Genomic DNA, 24,309 nt, shown 5'->3' with positions numbered 1-24,309 from the left:
AATAAATTAATCTGAGAAAGTTTTNCAAAACAAAATTGATTTTCGAGATAAAGTTCAAAGACTTACATCACTCATAATTCTAAATGCTCCAGCTCAATTTGAAGGGGAGGATATAGCTACCATACTACAGCAGAACAGCTACTCATCGAACGACGACAACGTTATAAAGTATCTTAAATCCATTCCACACAAAAAATGCACGGACAAAAAACACATCGTAGTAAATGTATCGCATAGACTAGCTACCCATCTTCTGAAAATGAAAAATATCTTCATTGGTCTTAACAAGTGTATCATCAAGAAACGCATAGTTCTCAGACGGTGCCAGTGGTGTCAAGGCCTGGATCACCATACGAACCAGTGCACGGCTGATTCTGCAACCTGTGCAAAATGCGGCGGAAATCATCACACCCATGAATGCAATTGCGATGAGTGCTATTGCATTAACTGTTGGCACTCGAACACGTACAAAGGTACCAACTACAACCCTGGTCATTCAGCCTTCGTCTCAGACTGTCCGACATACCAACAAATACTACATTCGCTAAGAATGAAATTCATCGACAGCTAGATACATTTACATTATAAATGTTTTCCTACAAAATTTTGATCTTTATGAAACCTTAAAAAACTTTAGGAAAAAAAAAAAAAACTTTTTTTCATAACTTTTTTGACTTTTGAAAAACTTTTAAATTTTCTTTTCTCTTTTTTTATTATTCTTCAAAATTTGACACAACGAAAATTTTAAAAAAGAAAAAATACGTTTCTTCTTGTCAACAACTACATATGCTGTTTTTCATATCTATTTGCTGTTCACCTATATGTACTGGTGTACTCACTATTGTTCTTGCTTCATTTGTTGTTTCATTTTTTTATTTACTTTTTATTAACTAATGTGATACACATTATTGCCATCTGCATAACGCAATTGTGTTTTGTATTTATGGTGTAGTTGTGAATTTTGAAGTTGTTTGCTTATGTGCTGTGTATTCTGCGAGCTAGACTGTCGGCCAGACGTGGACTATACGGTTAAGGGTTTTGCAAACCTAGGTACGTGTCCACGTCTGGAAGAAAAGAAAAAAAAGCCCTGTCCCAGAGGTATGATTTGTAATGAGAACATGGCGGACTTAACGTGCATCAGTCACCATTTACTACACGGGGAGTACACAACACAAGATAAATTTTTTTCCTTAAAATTACTCATAAAGACAGACCCAGGGGTCCTAAAAACGGCTCTGACCAGACTGCCACTTCTTTCTAAATTTTTAACAAGAAAATAATTCTACTCCAAAAATGTTGTAAAACTGACCTTCCCAGAATTCACTGACGCTCGTCCGCCAGGGTTGTGTTGTATCACGCTTGCCAGAACAAACGACCTCATACTTACTTTAAATTGATTATAAGACACAAATGGGGATATTACCGTATCATGATCTGTCGCGCCAATTAGATTTTAAATTTACAAATTTTATTATTTTAGAAAAAGAAAAAAATATTTCGCCTGGAAGTTTCAACGACCTAGCGGTTATTTTACCGCAGATCACGACATCGGAAATCGTTCCAAACATATCTATAATTTACAAGAAATAAAAAACTCATGTGACAATGAATAGGTAAAAAAGAAAAATAGAGCATTGCGGATCAGATGTAAAACTCGTCACAGTTAGGTATCCTTTTGCATTAAGTTAAGAGTACGCTAATTTTAGTCGCTTTCGAATAATACGAACGGAAGACTTTTTTATTTTCCAAGAATTCCAATGAAACTCTTGAGTAAAACCCTTTAAACTTTCCCGAACTCGTTCGAGACTGCCTACGACTAAAAGGGGTTTTAGCTCTATAAATAAAAATACGAAAACAGATTTTGCACTATAGGTTTATCACGGACTTTTAGTTAAAATTAAATTAGCTCAAAGCTGATTTTTTTAATAAAATCGCACTAAAGAATTAAAAAGTTCGGAAATAATATCATAAAAAACTATTCTACTAGTGCTCTCAGTTCCCTTTTAGATATGGTTGTAAGAGGGTATTTTATGCACACAAGAACAATTTTTGTCATAAATTATTTTTAGAACAAATAAAAATATTTTTCGATGTTACTTGGACAATTTTCTTCTATGTAAAAACATTTTCCTGCAGTTTGAATGAGCAATATTTTACGATATGGCTAAATGGAATAACTTTTCTATATTTCTGGCATATAAAGAAAAACAAATATTTTTCTTTATTTTGACCGTATATTCTCAATCTTAACTCTTGAGCCGTGGCGGTTAAGAGAATGGAGCGTTCGCTTTTCAATGAGGCGAACCAGGTTCGAAACCCAGCGATGGCTGGTCGATAGAAATCCCACACCAGGTCGACGAAAAACATCCTCAATGGCAAACGAATCAGGAATTATATTACCGTTCAGTCACAAATGCGTCAGGCTAACCATGGGAGGTTTTCCTCTCCATGTAACGCAAATGCGGTTCATTAAAAAGTTCTTCATGAAGACAAATTTCTCCTAATACTTGATAAAGAAGTTCCCTTGTATTCTGGATTGGGTTCAAAATTACAAGGTTACGGAGTTGTACAATAGTAGTCATAAAACCAAAATTGGGTCTACTGTTCAATGACATTTATAAAATAAAAATCTTAACTATTAGTGTTAATAAAATAAACCTGTGTGGGTCACCACTGGACTGGCCAAGTTGATTTCCTCCTCACAAAGGAAAAATTCCTGCTGGTCATTTCAAAAGGATGTCCTTTCTGAGGACCACTTATCTTAACAGTTTACAACTGAATTCAATATAAATTGTAGTAAATGACAATAATATACTGCAACATTCAAGTATCCTTTATCACGATTTTAATCTTAAATAAAAATATCTGCTTATAATGACAAGCTCTCTATAACAATTCCACCTGCTATTATGAATTGTTGCTTGAACAGACTATCTTGTTCTTAAAAAATATTATACACTTTAATTTGTTATTTATTTAACAGTAAGATGGAGGCAGACATAACATTGACAGTCAGTTTTAAAAAATCAATTAAAGAAAAAAGGAATGAGTTAGAAATCTATGGTTTGCTGTGTTCTGTTAAGAAAATTAGATTTTTTTTATGTCCTCAAGTTTCAAAATTATTCGCAAAATTTGTCAATAAATTCAATTCCACCAAGATTGCAATTTTTAGCTTTATTTTAAAACTAGAAAATTGTGGCCATCAGACTAAATGTTATGGATTATCTGGAAATCAAAAAATAGCCTAACCTGTCATATTTTATTTCAAAACAAAACCTATGAAAACTAACCAGCCATAAAACTTTTTCCATAAAAAGAATGTAATTTTCTCACTAAAATATAACATTCTTCAAATCATTTTTTTTAATACAGAAATTGGCTGCACATTGTGCATGATTTGTATAATGGTTTTAATCTAAACAAAATTTCAAGAAATATTACGGTAATTTTTTTTAAACAAAAAAATATGAATAATAGATTTATAATTAAAGAAAAAAAACTCCTTAGTGTGAATATTGAAAGAACATTTTATCAATCTGTACAAATAGTCTACATGCTGTACCTTGTTCACATAAATTAAGATAAAACTCACTTGAAAATGCAGCAATAAAATTGTATTTACTATTACCTTTCGTGCTCAGTTGCTGTCGATAATAGAAATTGATTTTATTAAAAATTAGCACTTTTAATATAATACCTTCATTTATTAAAATTTTAAGAGAAAATAATTCCCAGCAGTAAAGCAATGAAAAAAAATCACAAATTAATTATTTATTATTTATACTGATAACAATATCAAAATGCAGCAACAAAAATTAGTGAAAGTATTACAAACGTGACGTTTTATTTCAACCAATGACTTTAATAAAGGTTAATCCAATTCAAAAGAAACTATTTAAATATTTATGAAACATGTATAATTTCATTTTCTTTTATATGCATTAACCATCTTGATATCTTTTAATTTTAGAAGCTTGAATTTTAACAGGTAACCTGGAACAGATGTGTAGCAAAATGCATCCCTAGCAATCATAGGTTGAACCATTCGTTTTCTCGAATTGTTGTGTTTAACTTTCATTCATTTACAACTATTTTCAAAATTAATTCAATCAACAAATTAATTAAAATGTAAGAAGAGGAATTTAAATGATATTAGTAGAGCATTTTAAAAAGTGAGATATATAACCAAACACAATAACAGTAACTTTGAATTCTGTTAAGCGTAAATTGGTTAACCTTAAATAAAATCATACAATAACCATACAATGTAGAGACTAGTAAAATTATATAAAGTACACAAATATATGAAATCAAGCATGTTATTTATAATATATATACATATAAATAAATATAATATAAGCTTGATTTAGGACTACAATATCAAAATTAGTTTTGGGGCTGTAAATTGAAATAATCATAATCTTTTAAGAAAATGATCATAATAGTTTAAAAAAATAAAATAAAGCTTCTAAAAAATCATGTAACAAATAAAATAACTAAATTTTTTAAATACATTTGTTCTAACTTCTTATTTACATTTTGCTACAGTTCATCAGCTATATCATAACACCACAAAAATTAATTAAAATATTAATTATGGCACTTTAATAATAAATGTGCATTTTTGATATTTAAAACTATGTTAAATATTATGATAGGCAATAGAGCATAATGAATTTATATAAAAGGTTAATTTTGAATAAAACAATATAAGTAACTTTTATTATGTCAAACAACCCTCTATTATGTAATAGCATGAAATGCAATAAAGAAAAAAAGTCAACTTAAATATTTTACTTTTCTTAAAAAAGAAAATTATAACATTAACACATTCTTTTTCTGATTCTACATAGAAATTTTTTTTAAAACCAATATGGAGCAGAATTTAAATGTTAGCATTTTAAATTAATAGATTGAAAAAGTATCTTAAGCAATCACAGTAAAGTAAATTGCCTATTTCAATTTGATATGCTATTTTTAAAAGTAAAAATACAATAACCAATTTAAATTTTATGTCTCATTAAAAGATAATTATTCTAACCAAAACATAAAAACAAAAACCAAATTAGATGAAGTAATCACATTAAAATAGCAATTCGTCAGTTTTGAAGCCTATGCACCATGAAGTACAAAAAGTAATTTGAGAACCATGAGTTTAACCAGATTTTACGAGGGGGAATATTTCTTTTAACTAATACTTTTCATAGAACTTTAGCAAACAGCAAAATGTAAAATGAATAATAATAAGCGATCAAATATGAAATTATACATTTAATAACAATCGAAAACGGCAAATATAAAACAACTTTAAGCTTCACTATTTGCAAGAGCGATTTTTTTTTACAGAACAATGAAATCTATAACTAATTAGAACTATAGAAAATAAAAGAATTTAAAAAATGAATTAAGTTTCAAGTCAAATTTATGCACTGAAGGGTTAAACTAAAGATCAATAATATTTTACCTCCATGATTTTTGTATACATTAAACTCAATAACTTTGAGGATGAAAAAGATGTTAATTTTCTTCAAATTAAAATTACATTTTGGAAAAAAAGTAAATTTTAAATATTATTTAGATGATGTTCCCATAAAAATATCGATAAAGTTAATTCATATTTCTTTGAATGCCAATGTAGCTATCCCTCCTTAAAAATTAAATTTGAAGCTACTGTAACTTCATTACTACTGCGTCCTACAAATTTTTTAGTTCTTTATCATTTAACTCAAAAATGTACAGTTATTCCTCTAGCTTCTTCTTAAATAAACATATATTCATTAAATCTTTTTCTCAGAAAATTAAATATTTTAAAATAGATGCTAACCATATAATACCATTTATTACTTTCACATTCATATACTGCTTTCTAAACCATACATTACTTTAACTTTCAATAAGCGTTGAAGGCCACGTTCACCATAATATGTTGGTGTTTAAAATGAGCTAAGTTTTAACTTTTAACAAATTATTTAACCTTAATTAATCTTACTCACTGCATTTGGAATGATTGTTGAGGAATAGCTAAATAATAGATTTCTTTATGTAATAAGGGGTGACTTTATTTTACTTGACATGAAGTATTGACTGCCTTTAGAATTTTTCAAGCTTTTTTTTACTTAGTACTGTCTTTAGTACTATATATGAAAAATTAAGCGCAGAATATTTTATCAAAATTACTTTTAAGACACATTTTCAATGGTGAATTCGTTGTCATTTAACAATCTTGAAATTATGTAATTAAATAAAATTAAAAAAATATACAAGTAAATTTATTAATTTTATGACTAAACTACAGATTTTTAAAACCAAATGCTGCATTATCCCTAAGTTTAAAATATCATTATTTAAAATACAAGTCTTACTATGAACTAATTTAAAAAGGTTATTTTTAAACAATTGATATATAAATTTATAAACGAAATAATGAGATTCTAAAAAGATTTATTATACATTTTTTTCCCCTTTTTATTTTCAATATGTATTAAATACAGTCAACGGAATGCTTTATATTACAAAATTTATATCTTTGAATTAGCTGCTATACATGCAAATTTTTAAACTTTTCAGAAATCAAAAATATGTGCATTTTGTGAAATATTTAAATATGACAGAAACCATTTTTACTAGAACTAAATAATATGATATTACTATGCAGGCAAAAGTTCTTTAATATTCACTTTCTTCAACTTCTCCACTTCAGCAGCCACAGAATGTGATTCAATGGCTATGTCTTCAACACGAATATTTGGATTATAGTGGGGATCAAGAAGAGGATCTGAATCAGCATTTGCTCGTCCCCATTTCAAAAACAATATGCAGAGAGTACAGAGAGCGATGAGACCAAGAACTATAATAATCATCCACCTCTTGTAAATAATGCTGGGATCTCTTTTTCTGTGTTTACCAGTGTGTGATTGAGATCTGCAAGGTAATAAAAAATTTTAATCTAGTTCTTCATAATGCTAAAGCAGCGTGCTTAGCGAAATTATTCAACAAAAAATAAGCATTTTTCAAGCACTCAAAAAAATATCTTTAAGCACTTTAAAAAAATATCATAACTAGGCAAGGTTGGAAAGTTTTTGACAATTGACGGTTTTAATTTTTTTTTTTTTTAACCTACATGTCGAAAAAAATAAACTTTTTGGCATTGTTTTTGACTATTGCCAAAAATCATGAAATTTTGAATCATGTAAAACGAATGGCGTTTTCATACACTATGGACTGACAATACGCCAAAGTGGATTTATTGGGTTTGAATTAATTGTGAAAACGTTGAATAGAACAATGTGAACTGTGTCTTTTTGCACAATTCGTAGCAAAAATCAACAAGGTAAAGGAAAAATCTCATTTTGAAAAAAGGAAAATTAAGCACTTTTACAAAACACCCAATAAAAAAGCACCTTTAAGGGCTTTTAAAATAAGAAAATAAGCACTTTTTAAAAACGCTACGCACCCTGTAAAGGGCCTTTTCCAGACAATAAAGGGATACTGCTTCTTCTATTTTAACTTACATAGAATTATCGGTCCATAATGTCTTTAATTATTCACTAATTATTATTTTGGAATACTTTTTTTTTATTCATTGAAATATCTTTTAATGCACTCAGTTACCAACTTTTATATTTCAAAGTTGTAATTTTAAAATTTTTTTAAAATTTAAAGTAATTTAAATCTTAAATGCTTATGATCTTAAAACTTTAAATTTGGTAAATAAGTTCAATAGAACGCAATTCAATGAATAGAATGAAACAAAAATAAGTCAAAAACATTAATTAGTCGCTGAATAAATAAGGATATTATAATCATATTTTCTCCATAGGTTAACATGGTGGAATGAAAATCACTTTTGTGTCTGAAGGTGACCCTTAAAAATTGGCAATCTACTTAATATACTTGGAAATTAAGATACCATAAAATCATATAATTAATAAAATTTTCTAATTTTTTTACATGCTAAGATAAAATGTGTTATTTGAGCACTTTAAAGCACATAGTTTTAGTGATCAACTTATAGAAGGAGTTTGAGACATTTTTTTATCATCATCTTTTATATCACCGTATTCATATNTCGATAAGAGGGGATAGAATTCACCTTGAAAGAAAAACAAAACTTCCGCAATCGCGGAAAAATTAGGTAATTTTGAGTTTGGCCGTCGATTGCAGTAAAATTCGGGAGTTTTTTTAATCAATTCCGGAGGGCGGGAGAATAACTCAAAATTCGGGAGACTCCCGCAAAATGCGGGAGAGTTGGCACGTCTGTATCACCAATCAAAATAAATATAAATCTTTAAACATGATTTTGAAATTTTAGTTTGAGAAAAGATCCTATAATAGTATAGTACACTTAAGAAATTATATTAATTACTAAAATAATTACAATTTGTTGTATAAATTAATATCAAAACCGATTAGTTTCATTGAAAAAAAAAACTAATATGCATATTTTGAAAGTAAGCATGTCAGTTTTTATTATAAATTACTTCTTAAAATATCAAAGCAAAAGAACTTATTTGCAGAAAGTAAACTTAATATTATATTTATTTCAGCATTTTAAAATTTGTTATTTTCTTACAACTGTACAAACCATACAGTCAACTTACTTAGGAGTTTTGTTAGCTTTCAAAACTAATTCATGAATTCACTGAAATTTTAATAACATAATAAATTGAAAATTGTCTGATTAAGGATTTTACTGGCCAAGATTTCATATAGTATTCAATTACACCCACATACAAATTAGGCTTATTTTAGTTATCAATATACAAGATCAACAGGTCGTCAGGTTACGTGGGGTTCGTTCCTTCTCACCTTATGAGAAAAATTCAGTTTTTGGCAATATAGGTCAACTGACCAAAGTGGTCAAGTATTATAATATTTGAAGAATTTATATTGGATTATGTATGGCAAGGTTGAATGCTGCAGTGGATTCAGGTTTTTTGGGTTTTCAAAGATAATTTAATCAAAATTCTTTTCTTTTCTTTTTTTGTGCAAGGAAACTAAGAGCTGAAAAAAATGGAACTTACACCCAAGGGGTTAAGGAAAAGGTGAGTTAGTTACGTAACATATCGATAATTTCCAAATCGTATTGTAATTGTTAAAGACCTTATACAGTTGTAGTAAAGTAATAATTATAAAGCTTGAAAATTTTTATAAAAATTACTATTAATACCTGTAGTTTTTTTCTCAGTAAAGATGCAAGTTAAATATACCATTAAAATATAATTTTAATATGCTGTTATCATGTATAAGATCAGTTAGATGTCAATTGAAAGAACTTATTAATCAATATGATGTATCAACTTTAATATATTCATATCTTCATGCTGTGTAAAATGATTATCATACAATAATTTTCAAACTTTATTTTTATGTTTTTTTCTATTAGTAATTCAATTTATTTTTTTAAGATCTTATATTGCATGTAGAATTGGATATAGCTCTATCATAATTTACCCCCTTCAAATAAAATTTCTGGCCACAGCAGTACACTGGTAAGATTCAAAGGGATCAAGTATTGGGCTGAGTGCTGCTGTTATTATTAAGATGAAAGTTGACAACCATGCATTTTCTTTCTACATTGATATACCACCTGGTATACCTAGATTATAAGTTTATAAGCATATAAGTTTATAAAAATAAAGGTATGTCTTTATAAAAAATGCTTATTCAATATTTTGCAATGGCATTGAGCCTGAAATTAGTAATTCAATCTTTACAAACATCATATACATCTTAAATAAAAAAAAACATTGGAATTTAAATACTAGCATACTTGAACCATCTATTTAATCGTTCAAATAGGGATCGCCTTTTATACTTGTCTTCATCATGATCAGTTTGTGGTGGCCTGTAGTGTCCATGTTCAGTTGAATCATACACTTTTCTAGCATTTGTGTAGCCTAAAAAGAGTTTTTTTTTTTAAAGTACATAAATATATAATCGAAGAAACATAGAAATAAAGTCTTATTACTCAAAGAAACAGTCATTTTAAGAGAGTAATTTAACATAAATCGAACATTAAAGCAAAGCTAAAATATAAGAAATAACTAATTTAATAACAAGTAGCATATTCTTAGTCATTATGAAAATTTGTAGTTTATAAACATTTAAGGAAGCAAATTTGTTTTTTTTAAAAAAAAAAGGTATTTAAAAAACAATTTTAAAATTACTTGAAAAATCAATTAAAACACCCCTGAAAAAAAGAGAAACTTATAAAAATTAAACCAGTTGAGAATAATCTAACAAAATAAATATTTATAATAGCAATCAGAATTAAACCTATAAACACAGATAATTTTACCACTGCATATTTATAATTTTAACAGTGTTATTATGGGGTGATGGTTTACTTTTACAAAAAGGGTAAAGAGGGTGCATCAAAGTGCAGGCTGTCCTTCTAAACACTTCGGAAGAACACTGCTATATATATATTGTATTTTTTGCAAAGTAAATGTAATATTCAAATTTAATTCATTCATGAGATTCCTTTGATAATATTACAAATTATACATAATTAAAAAAAATAAGACTATAAAAATATTATTCAAAAAATTAAGATTATATTACCAGTATAAGCTGCTCCATAAGGTTCAGGTCGAACACTGTCAATGCTTGGATGGTTAGCAGAATTAGATATATTAATAGGAGCTGGCTTTTTTGGACTTTCTAAAGGAAGGTCATTTGGAGTTCTTAGAGATGAAAACTGCATACTATTGGAATGAGGATTTTCATCTAAGAGGCTACTTTCTAACTGAAAATTTAAACACATATTAGATTTTGAGTGTTTTTAAAGCATTTAATGGCTTTAAATAACTGATAATGCAGGTTAGAATGAAACACTGAGAAAAAATTTACTGACTTTTTCAGAATAATTTTATCAAATTTTTCTACTTAAAAAAAAAAAAAAAAAAAAAAAAAAAAAAAACTGGTGGCATAAATTACATCTTTCAGTTCCTGTAAATAAATATTACATATCATTTAAACTTGCAATTTTAAATATAAATAAACAATTTTTAGTAAAAAAAAAAAAATGTATACTACTACGCATGATCAATTCTTTTCAGAAAAAATTATGGCTTTTAGGTACATTAAATTCAAATTAACTTATTTTTCTGACTTTTTGTGCAGCTTAATGAAATTTCCTGATAGAAAAAATTGAAAAAATTCCTTGATTTCTTTCTGCTCTACAGTAATTTTATTATAGCAAAAAGTTAAAACTAAAAAATTATAAATATATATTTTAAAAATATAAATAAGAAAATTTTTAAAATAAAAAAAATAAAATTTATTTTACAAGTAAAAGTTTAGAAAGTATGCAATTTTTAGATGATAAATAAAATAAAAAAAATTTTAAGCAGAAGATACCACTTTTTTAAGCTTTTTTATAATGACTATCATTTAAAGATTTCTGTGGAAAAAAATTATAAATAATTAACAAAACAGAATAAGAATAATATTATCATGCATCATAAGTAATTTAAAACAAGCTACAGAAAATGTAAAAGAGAGATGCACACTGCACATCCATTTTTGGGAAAGAGACAATGAAAAAAAATGTTTGGCTTTTAGACTCTTGTTTTCAATGTTTCACACGTAAAATAAGATATAAAAAATATGAAAGAATTATAACAGATTCCACACTGCATAACCTTTTATTTTAAATGCTTCACACTTAAAACAAGATACAGTAAATGAACTAAAACTGAGATGTACACTGCACACCCTTTTTAAGGAACAGGGGAAAAGAAGAAGAAAAAATGTTTATTTTTCAGAGGTTACTATGAATTAATTTCTTATATCAATTGATAATATCTAAACTATTCCTTTGGTATAGTAAGAGCATGCATAATATCTCTTAAAAATTAAAAGACAAAGTAAATGGATAATATACTCAAATTAAAACAAGAATTATTTGCATACTTGGTCTTTTTAAATAAACTATTTTGTTAAAATCAAAACAAATGATGTAAGTTCTGTTAAAATTTTTATTAATAGTTAATTTAATTATTTTTTGTTGTTTATATACAGGGTATCTGTGCACCTGGAAAGTCATGAAAAATCATGAATTTCGGTATTGAACAAAATTTGTCATGATATGTCCTGATTATAACTATTTTTTTTTAGGTCACCGAAAAATCTAATTTTTAAAATTGAATTACCCCCCTCTCTCCAATTTCATAGTGTTCCGAATAATTAAATTTGTAACAAAATCTCCACTCACTGTCATTTTTGATTAAAATATAAAAAGTTTTTACCGTATTCTTTAAAAATTATGGTGTTCTTTCAAAAAATGAAAGAAAAACATCGTTGTCTGTGATTTCAGAATTTTTGTTTATTATTTTATCAATTTAAAATTTTAACTGAAGCAAACCAGTCATTGGCGAATTTTTTTATTACGAAATGAGAACAGAAATATCAGGAGTCTTTCTTTCCTTTCAGATGAACAAGAAAAGTATCTTTAGAATGTAATCCTGCAGAGAAAAAGAAAAGAAAAAATTATTTGCTTTCGTATTTTTTTCAGTTTTTGTATTTTATTGCTTCAACTCTTTCTTTACTCCGTTTTCTAAATTGAAAATCTATAAATATGAAGATGTTTGATAACATTATACCTATCATTTCAATGAATGTTATTATAATACTTTTTTAAATTTATTGTTGTGCTTTTGTAGGAGAAAATAGTATCTTCGTTAAGTCATGAAAAATTCTTGGAATTAGTCATGGAAAGTCATGAATTTGAAAATCTAAAATGTAGCATATATATATATATGTATATTATATATTGTATATATATTATATATTGTATATATATTACTCTTACATCTATATATATTACTCTTACATCTTTCTAAATATACTTGAACTAAATTTGTTTCGAAAGCATTAAAAGGAAACAAAATGCCAAAAGATTTGAATTTTTGGCACCTACAATTAGTGTCTCTGCACTTTGAATATTTCCATATTTTTTCTAAATTTACTGAAATTAGCTTAATAAATAGTAAAGAGTCTTAATTTTATAATTTTCTAAATAAAATTTTTGGTGAAAGGCAGGAACACACACGTTAACTGGAGCATGTTGCGCATTTATGCATTTTGCAATTTGAATATTTCGAATTTCGATGTTTTTATAAAGTTTATTGAAATCATACGTAGTTTAATAAACAGTAAAACCTCTTATTTTAATTTTCTACTTTTCTAAAATTAATTTTTTGGTGAAAGGCACAGACACACACATTCAAAAATAGCAGGTTGTGCACCCGTACACTAAGATAAAAATATAGAAAATTAGGCCACAAACTTACTGCAGGATATCCTAAGCCTGCTCTGGCCCAATTAACTCCCATGAGTACATTGCGTAATGCATCTGCCACTGGTGACACTGCATTTGGTTGAGGAAAGATCGACACATTGCATATAGGGCAGACATATTCTTCAGGACGAGTTTGTGGTGATAAGCTAACAGCATATTTATTCAAACAATCCCAATGAAAGACATCTGAAGTATAAAACAAATAAATTTCGCTTTAGTAAGAAAACCATAAATTTTTCATTTGATTAATTTCCAATCATATAATCTAGTAATTCTAATAAATTTTCATTTTCAATATTTCTTTGAGAGCAAATAAAATTATTTGATTCGCAAAGGATAACCATTCATTCTCTTAACCATTAAAGGTGTTATATTCTGTTATAATATAACAACTTCAATGGTAAAGAGAATCGGAGAAAATTTACGCGAGTTTATTAGTTCATTTCTAAGAACAAAAAAAAAATTATAATTAACCCTTTGCAGTTGAATGGTAGGTTTCATTTACTAACTCATATTAAATATTAACATAATACAAGCAAATAGGACGTTAACTGGTAAAGAAAATTCTTGTGATTTTTATTCCAAATTCAATGATCTTCAAGGATTTTTGATCAAGGTAATTAAGATACAATTTCTCAAATGAAACCAAAATAGTGAAAAAGGAAAGAGTTTTAAAATGGTAACAAACTCAACCACTAAGAGAAATTTTTTTGTTAGTTTAAGATTCTCATCAAATGTAGACATGCTGGTTAAACTGACACAGTGGTAGCCCAAAATTTGTATAACTTTAAGCTGACCATTTTCTAGTAAAAAAAAGGGGGGATTTTCTTATACTGTTCTTAATGAAAAAGCATAAAAATTTCTGAATAGTTAATTCATTTCTGTATTAACACAAACTATTTAAAACAAGGATAATCGAGAGTTAATATTTACATTGCAAAAATAGAAAATTTAGTATTACACAAGAGGGGCTTCTGTTGGTTTAATTTATATTACAAGAAAATGAACAGCAATAAAAATTTAAATGTTAAACTAAAAAAATAAACATTTAAGATATTAATTCGAAAGAGACTTGCTTTAGAACACTGCATTTTGAAATCTGTAAAAAAATATCCTTATTTAAAATATCACTATCAAGCTACCAGATAAAAATAACCATTTATTTCTAGTTCTGGTGAAAAAAAAGTTAGCTACAGAATGTCACTGAAACATGTGTACTGTTTAGATTCTTATATTGTACTATAAGTCACTGTGAAGCAGGGTTGCAAAAAACCCACCTGTCCAATAAAACCTGCCCGGATTTTACTGTGTAAAACCCACTCTGAAAAACCCAGTAAAACCCACCCTAAAGTGGGTTTTACCGGGTTTTTTTAAGATTGATTTCTTTTTTTATCCTTTGTTATATTAAAGAGCTATTCTATTGAAATATATATGTAGTTTAGCCTAAAAAATTAACCTATAGTGAAGAAACTAATTGTGTTGGAGACTGGAGAGTCAATTTGCTGGCTAGATTTGACTGTACGGCCACTGATCAGTCAGTGCCATTGATTCGCTTTCTATGCAAATAAAAAATTTTCCTAAAATATTTTTTATGATTAAAATATAAATTAAAAGAAATGCTGTGTTAAAATAAGTTTCAAATGTGTGATGTATGTGAGTACATATAACATTTTGCATCGTGATATCGGAAGAAACTTTTTTCAGACTTTCACATCAACTTATTTGTATTAATTAACTATATGAAGTCAATTTATAAAACTAAACTTAATTATTAATATTAAAATAAGCTTTTTTAAAATAAGGTACTTATACCTGCCCTCTCTTTTGAAAACCCCCCATAAAAACATGAAAAACCCACCCGGGTTGGGTTTTTCTACAAAAACCCGGGTTTTTTGCAACCCTGCTGTGAAGGTTTAGTGCCAAATATTCAAACACAAGGACTATGACATTATAGAAACAGGGTGATCCGACCAGTCTACTGATAATGATGAAAGCTGTGTGCATGAACTTGTAAAAGAAAATTGGCGTTTAACAACTCGAAAGCTAGCTAAGGTATTAGGCGTTAGTGCCATGTCCATTAGTCGCACTATGCATTATATATACTTAAAGAAGATCAATCTGTGGATGCTGCATGAGCTAACTGAAGGTCAAATGGGATAAGGCCGGAAAACTTGTCCGTAGCATTACAAAGAAAGAGCTATTTGATTAACAATCTTATTCTGTATCTGGTGGGATTGCTGTGGTATAAACACAAAGAGCACTTTGTCAATAAGGTAAAGAGCTCAATACTAGTGCGTGTTGAAACAGGTAAAAATTTGAACTGAGTTCCAGTGCAAAACAGCACTGTTCCATTAAAATAATGCAATACCATATGTGCTTGCATTCACCAGCTGGACTTTGTATGACTTGAATCTTTTACCATGCCCATCATATAGCTGCGACATGGATCCTTTGAACTTCAACCTTTTATACCTTCAGTTACATCTTATTATTGGCGCTATCTTCAATTCAGTACAGAATGTCAGAAATGAGGTTGATCTATTTTTGGACTTGCGTCCACCAAGTTTCTGTGACAAAGACTTAGAAAAATTACGAACACATTGTCAGAAAATCAACTTTTGTTACAAGATATCTGATTTAAAGTTTACTGCTCATTTCTCAACATCTTTTTCTCAGTTATCAAAACTGTTTGGCATAACTGAAATTCGTTAATTAGAGGACTAAAAATATTTTCATAACACTGTTTGATTAAAAATACAAATACTCACGATAACAGGTTAATCTGATGCAAAAATACAAATACTCATGATAACAGGTTAATTTGGTGCAAAAATACAAATACTCACGATAACAGGTTAATCTGATGCAATCACCCTCAGCTAATTCTGTCTTGCAGATGCTACAATTCGGATTGTAGTCACTATCTTGTAACCATTGCAAATAGGACTGGACAACACACTGAAATAAATATTAATTACATATAATAAATAAATTTATGAAAAAGACATGTTTTATATTAGCTACTTATACATTGAGTGAAAAATATTTTAAAGCATCGATTCTTTTTTTTCTTTTTTAAATTTTTTTTAACGAATTCCAGTGACATTTTAATGCGAGTACAACAAATTTATATCGTTAGAATACCAAAATAAATTTTAAAAAAATCTAAGAGTCAAATAAAAATTGTTTCCTGTAATATTTTCATGTCGTAGCTTAAAACATTTTATAAAAATCTTTTTACAAAAAAGGTATTTACATATATTCTCCGTTAACAACTGATAATGACAGATGCCTCCTTGTCTCTTGTATTTGTTATGAACCCTGTGGCAGAATTTCTACGAGCTTTCTGCGACATACCTCTCTAACATCTTTTAGCAAGATACTTAAAAATAACAAATATACATGCTACTATTTTAAAGTAACACAGAAGCGTTAACTTCAATAAATAAATTGGATCAAATTAAATAATTTTTTTAATTGAATATATAATATTTTTTTATTTTAATATTAAGGGCAATATTCTCACATTTTGTAGCGAGCGAGATAGCACACTAATTATTTCCTTTTTTGCATTTTGTAATTCATCACATTAAAAAAATTAAAAAATCATGAAATTTGCAGCAGTAACTACCGAAAAAAGAGATTGACGGCGGAATCATACGATTCGGACTTTTCAAAACGGTTAACTAAATGCGTGTTTTCATTTCGGTATTTAGTTGTTGTAATAAATAATATCGTATTAAAAATATTGGCTTTTAAAAGCTATGTGGAAATCAGTAGTAATAACTGCATGAAAAAAAAATAGAACAAAAATTTCTACAGAAAATAAAACCAAGTTTTTTACTTCATTATTCTTTATTTTCAAATGAGAATTAAAAAAAAGCAGAAGCCTTTTCTTCCACTACGATGTGCAAGAAAGGCATCTCTTGAATATAATTCTGAAGAAAAGATAAAATCTTTCAAAAATTTCTGCAGAAAAAAAAAAGCAAAATATTTTACTTCTCAAACAAAAAATCTTTCTGCAAGAAGTATGTAACGTTCTGCGACATTGTCGCCACGGGGGTTATGAATTTAAATAGATGTATACAATGTTTAAGAATTTAACATATTGTAAATAGATACTGTAATAGAGATTGTACCATACGTAAAATAATTTAAGAGCTTTCGTGGCAAAAAATAGAACAACATTGATTTTTAATTAGATTCAATAATGGTGATGTGGCAAATACTTTGATAAACTAATCACTTATCAAGCAATCTTATTGAAGTCCAGAAATACATATAAACTCTTTTTAAGACTTAACCTTCTCTCTCATTGACTAAACACTCATAATGTAAAAATGTATTTCCAGGGAATTTGGCTTGACCTTTTGATCTAGATAAAATTAGATCTTACTCTCCCATTTCTGTATTTTTGAAATATCTAACAGTGTTCTCCCTAAGCATTTTTAGAGGGGCTTTTCCTCCCGTAAGCCTTTGGTCTTAAAAATCACCCTGTTTGCCCTTTTCGATAAAAAGAAGCTGCCACCCCTTAAAAACACTGCCTTTTATTTTATTTTTTCAAGAAAAGGTTTTCTTAACCATTTATTTTAATAAATATTTCCCTTCTGATTTATTTAGTAACTAATAATTATCTCAGGGTTGGCAAGGTGTAGGACAGAATGGATTATTCCATGGTTTAAACCGTCCTGTCCAAAACCTTTTTACTCAAATTATGTCACAATTTTATCTGAACAATTTTTAAAAGGTAAAATGAACATAGAACTAGTAACATATTGATAATTAAATCTACAAGAGAATATTTGTTTTTAAAAGCATAATAATAATGTTTTATTAATATTGTTTGACTCAATTTAAACATTAAACAAAGGAAGATTAATCAGTAATCAAGTACAATTGGTCCTCTCATTCAATAGTACATAACTGAAGTTTGACCTTACCATATAGGTTAAGCTATTAGGGACTAAGTGCTCGGTTTGTCATAAATAGGTTTATTTATCTATAGTACTATTCAAGAATACTTTTATTTCATTCATGTTCAATTCTTTTAGCATAGTGGTGATACATCACCAGTGTGTCAGTAACTGAAATTGGTGTTATGCCCTTTAAAACTGTTAATACATTTTTTAGTTATTTTGTATTTCCAATTGAAACTAATATATTTATATTTAAAAAAATTTTTTTTTTAAAATAGATATCTTTTTTGTCATCCTGTGATGCAGAAATTATAACATTTAAAAAAAAATATTATTGTTCTTTAATATTGCATTATTTATCCTTATGCAAAAACAATATTTATCAGTATTAAAATCATATTTATATTTAAAGGATTAGGTAATCACTTTTGTTGTTCAATGAATTGTGGAGCTTCAAACATTATAAACCTTTTCCTATTATCAGTGTTTTCACTACAGCGCGAGAACGCGAGACTCTCGCATATTTTTTTCTTTTCTCGCATTAAAAAAATGATTACCGCGAGAAATTCGCGCATTCTATAAATCAATTTCAAAATTCGTGAATTTCTCGCATTTTGGAAAAAGCTTCGAATTACGCCAATTAGAATAAAATCAATTTCACTTTTCTTCCTGGATCTTTCATTATTTTCAACATTTGCCCCGTTATCTAGATTCCCTATTTACCAGTATTGTTCAGAACTTTTTCGAACAACAGAACACAACCCTTCCGAACCACGGAGTCCCTTTTAGAACACATTTCTCTACAACCACGTGTTTACCGCAGGTAAGGTTTTTTCATGTAGGACGTTCAAATTTTTTATGCACTAATGTAAGATGGACAAATACCTAGTAAAGGCAAAATCTTCTATGATGATGCAGCAAGAATATTCAATGCTTTAAAAAATAGAAGACGTTAAAAATGTATTATAATGAAAGAAATTTTTTTTTTCAAGTCTATTTGTATTTTTTCAGTTTTTAGAAATCTCACTTAATTTTCTGAAATCTCACCTTGTTTTTGAGAAAGGGTGAGAAATTCTCACCCATTTTTTTTCTATGATGAAAACACTGTATTATATTATATTATTTTCCTTTAATAAGTTAAAGCATATTGCACAAAAAATATCAAATATTTATCGATACATGTAATAATTGTGTGTACTATGGTTACACCTATAGAATTTTTACCTTTTACCAAAGTTCAAGGTTTTGGACACTTTAATACAATTTTAGACAGTTTAGGACAGTAATACCCATGTGTCCTGTCCAAAATCAGTTTAGGACGTCCAAAACCCCAACTTTGAATTATCTAACTTTAATTTTCAATTTCATTCCTTAATTTTAGCCTACAGTTAAAATTTGCATGATATTCGGCCTCAGAGATATTCACACCATTTGAGGCATATTGAGTTTAACCATTATTTATTTATCTTTAATAAATACCTTTTATTTAAAAATGCACTTTCAAATGTTTATTTTCTCATAATTTTCAGTTTAAAATACAAAAAAACTTTGACCTTGTTAAACAATAATTTTTCTTTTTTTTTTTTAGTTTACTTTTTGAAGAAAATTTATACACTGAGATTTTCTTTTACTTTAACTTGAATTCCTTTTCAGAAGTTTCAAATTTCTCTGTTATTTTGATACTGAATGAGAATTATTTTGTGAAACATACTAAGGAAACACTATAAGTGGGTAATTTAAAAATTATGGATCAAATTCATTGTTAGTACATAATATTACACATTTTGATAAGTTTAAACAGTGGTGAGTGCTCTTTCAAACCTCAAAGTACCCTTTTCAGTGAGGAAGCACCCTGCCCTTTTTTATTTTGAGAAAAATCTGTATCTAAATAGACATGAATGTTTGTTACTAGTTTTACCCATTCTGTGATTTCTATTTTAGTTTCGCATCTAAAATTAATATGAGTAAAAATATTTGATTAAGAAGAATAAATTGGACTGAGCAGGAAGTTGATAAAGCTAACATCATTTGAGAGGTTCATCAATCTATAAAAATAATTGTATTATTTACAAATGAGGTGAGTTTGAGACACAATATTAAATACAATTAGCTAAATTGATCAAATGGATTTAACAATTCAAATATTATCTGATTAACTTTCAAAACTTCAAGCGAAAAAATAAACAATTAGAAGACGAATCAATACCAAATATAATTAGCACCCAGTTTATCATAACTAATTGGTTAAATTATGAATAAATAAGCTCTAAATCATATTTTAGTAAAGTATAACAGTAATCAATACATTGTTTTAAGATGTAAATTCAAATATAAACTAATATCTACAATACTGATAACAATACTTTAACAACAAATGTTATTGAGGTGCGGTCGATGAATATAGAAAAAGTAGACACAATTTACACTCTTAATTTTGTACATAAATAGCTTCCGATCACAATAATCATGTATACCTTAGAATGATTGGTAACCATACAGTGTTCACAAACATTAACTCTGTGTTCGAAGCAAAACTGATTTGTCACTTTCTTTTTAGGACATTTACACAACCCCATTGTTAAAGAATCCTTATAAAAAAATTCGAAACGTATCCTATAGAAAAAATGTTAGTATTTCAATCCGTGCTAAATGATATAGGATTTAAGGACATAACTTCCCTTTGATTAATCTTTTATTTAATCATACAACTTCGAAAACACGTCAGTTATATGATCAAAAATAATGACAACAAACTAAGTGTTGCCATAAAACAAAACATAATAATGTTAAACAAAGTTGGTTATCCAGTTCGACTTGGCAGTGTGCGGGTGGGTGACCACTTGGATCTGTCTGCGTAGGGACCGAGGGTGTGCGGTATTGGTCCTCATGAAACTGTGCTACCGTAAAGTGCTCGACTTCGCATACAGGTCGTTGGGCTACTGAAGCGGGGTGCCATCCCCTCTGGTGAGGATCAAAATTGTGATGGCATATCTTCGGATCATCCTCAGGGATGTTTCCCAAACCGTTGCCATTGTGCAGCTCTAGTGCGACGTAAATGAACAACAACAACCAACTCGATTTAAGGACACTCTTGTTATTAGTCACTATTCTCACTGTATGTAATTCGAATAAGCGATCACATGTCAATGCGTTTCACGCAGGCGTGAGCAATGCATCTTAAGCGCTCCCCTCTGCGGAGGATCAAAATTGCGATGGTATGTCTTCGGATCATCCTCAGGGATGTTTCCCAGACAGTCGCCAATAGCCCATTGTGCAGCTCTAGTGCGACGTAAAAGAACTACAACAGCAACATCTAAGCGCCACTCACATACAAAAAATCTCTGTCAGTGAGAATGGTCCCTTACATGCAGCTTCTAAACATTCGCACCTGCGTCTGGGACAACCATTGTGAACGCATTTATACTGCTGTAGAAATAATGAATATTCTCCCTCCACAAATGGCTCCAGTGATTTACCTTGATTTAAACCAGTTTATCACATGTGCAACAAATTGAACATGTATCTGAATAAGCTACGGCGTTTTCAAGCGAATAGCATAGAAAAGATTCCATTCGATGCACATTAAATGCTGATTTGCATGTTTAAATGCTACTGTTCGAAAAATCCACAGCAATGAATTACCAAGTATTGGTAGTTAACAAATCCGCAAATTCACACACGTTCCCCCTTCCCCAATGGTTTGTAAATAAAGTAAACGTTAGAATTAAATCAGGGCCGGATTTACGTATAAGCTAAATAAGCTGTAGCTTGGGACCCCGAGATGGCAAGGGCCCCCAGATCCCACTTTTTTTTTCCTTTTAAAACAAAGTTTTATTTGGAGCTGGGGCCCTCTGAAGTCCAAAATGCATTTTTTTTTCCTTTTTTACATTGTCGGGCTCTTTTCAAAATCTAATCGAAGTGTTTACAAATATAAAATANCATTTTGGAATGCTTGGCCTCCTTCGCTCATGCTTTATCATATCCTACCTTGTCACTTTTCACATTCTCTGCTCATAGAAAATAAGTGACCTTAATTGTGTGTTTATAAATACATAATATATTCAGCTTTTATTTGGGAGCTTATTCTGAGATTCTACTACACTAACTAATAAGATTAAATTTTATTTCTTAAAGGTAATAAATAAATTTAAAAAAAAACAACAACTTAATAACAGGAAAAATATTTATTTGTTTTAAAAAATGAGTCACAAGCAAAAATATCACATGTGCGTTATGCATCCACATAAATAAAATTATATAATTTATTACATTTGTCAAGTCATTTTAATAACATTAAATACATATTTTTACATATAAATACAAACAATAATGTGTTTTAAAATTATTACAAAATTGAATAATTTCTTTTATATAATTTTACATCTGCTTTATTAAACCAATAAACATCATTTCAAAACTATTTGTTAACGAAAATTGATTGAATACAAAATAAAATTATTTTTAAATAATTTAATTCAAAACATTCATTTCTTGTTTAATGTAAATTCTGGCAGATAATTTATTATTTGATATTACTTTTTAAGTGCCTTAATGTCCCTTACTATATTTTCATATAAAAATATGTTGTAACACAAAAATCAATAAAATAAATATTTATATTTCTAAACTTACTAACACAAATTCGTCCATGTGACAAAAAAATCGTCATTTCACAGTCAGTCACAAGTACACAAATGACAAAAATTAATTATTTGTATATTGCATTAAATAATTATCAAAAAATGACAACATTTGGTCAATGGTACAAATAATGCAGGATAGATATGTGTTTGCTATCAAAAGTTTCAAACACGTCACATATTTCAATTTGTTTGCAGTATCCAATAACGGTCATATACTTTCAAATAAAAACTGGCATAAAAGTTTACTAATGCTTGAAAGCTCCATTTTTTTCATTAGAACTTTAAAATGCTTCATAATATATGAGTTACTGACATAATAGCATTTTGGGAAAATAGAATTCATTATACTTCAAGTGATATCATAATCATAAAAACAATTTTTCATTTTTCAATTATCTTTTACAGGAGAAGTTCCAACTTTGTAAATACTAAACATTAGGAGTTAAGTTAGGTGAGATAAATTGTTGTTTATCAAATAAAAATAAATGAATTTAACTTAATTATTGTCATTAAAAGCTAATAAATTCCATCAAACTAGTTCGCGACTAAGTAGCTAAGACACAAAATCGGAAAAAAATAGTCCCAAAGAAATAGTTCAAGTTCATTGTAATGACTTGTTCTTTGCTTGAACTGACAACATCTGTTGCATTTCAGTAAATTTGAGTTGAAGTATTTGTACTTGCTACTTTTTGGTTTCTAAGTTCATCATATTGAACATCAATAAAAACATTGCCAACAAAAACATTCCTATAACTTTGCAACCACTAGAAACTAAAACAGTGGCACACAAAAATTTTAAAAAAAGTGATATGATAAATGATACTTCATAATTTTAATTTCCATTAATTTTCGCTGTTCTTGAGGTGTAAAAATCTTTTGATGGCACAGTTTACTTAAACAATAACATTTTTAGGCACCTGAACTTAAAATCAATATCTATAGACTAGAATAAAAAGTTATAGCTATATATATAAAGTAAAATTTAAAATAATTTACAGGTAGTCAAAACACTTAGAAAAATTCCCTGATTTTATCAAACTTTCCTGATTTTTGTAACCAGTGGCATAAATTTTATTATAAATATCTCAATTATGCCTTATTTCGATGCATTATTACAAAATATTTACCTTATACCTGCCAATTATAGTTGAAAATAAACCATTTTTTAAAAAAATATTATCACTATTAGTATTTCAATCTCAAATTAATTCACATCCCCTGTTATTTTAATTAAATTCCCTAACATTTTCCTGTTTCAATGTCATCCTGATTTATTAAATAACGAAGTTTAAAAACGTAACTGAAAATAGTGTTTTTTTTTTAATATATCAAATAATCAAGAGTGTTTTTTTTAATATATCAAATAAAAAAAATATATACAATTATTTTTTATAATATTCATTAATCTAGATAAAGTGTTGCCTTTATTGGTAAAATGAAACCA

General features: G+C 28.2%; 1 protein-coding gene across 1 annotated transcript; it reads right to left on the bottom strand.

Moving 5' to 3' along the window:
* Positions 1 to 3,752: 3,752 nt before the first annotated feature.
* LOC107455065 (zinc finger protein-like 1 homolog) lies at positions 3,753 to 21,234 on the bottom strand. Its single transcript, XM_043039317.2, has 6 exons — positions 20,697 to 21,234; positions 16,153 to 16,264; positions 13,299 to 13,492; positions 10,567 to 10,750; positions 9,773 to 9,899; positions 3,753 to 6,921 (listed from the first exon to the last, which is right to left on the bottom strand). The coding sequence occupies exons 1-6, from the start codon at positions 20,796 to 20,798 to the stop codon at positions 6,648 to 6,650; spliced, it is 993 nt and encodes a 330-aa protein (XP_042895251.1). The 5' UTR covers positions 20,799 to 21,234; the 3' UTR covers positions 3,753 to 6,647.
* Between the last annotated feature and the right edge of the window lie 3,075 nt (positions 21,235 to 24,309).

This window comes from Parasteatoda tepidariorum, chromosome 8 (assembly GCF_043381705.1).
Source record: "Parasteatoda tepidariorum isolate YZ-2023 chromosome 8, CAS_Ptep_4.0, whole genome shotgun sequence".
Classification (NCBI taxonomy): domain Eukaryota; kingdom Metazoa; phylum Arthropoda; class Arachnida; order Araneae; family Theridiidae; genus Parasteatoda; species Parasteatoda tepidariorum.
This window is presented reverse-complemented; position numbering and strand designations above follow the sequence as displayed.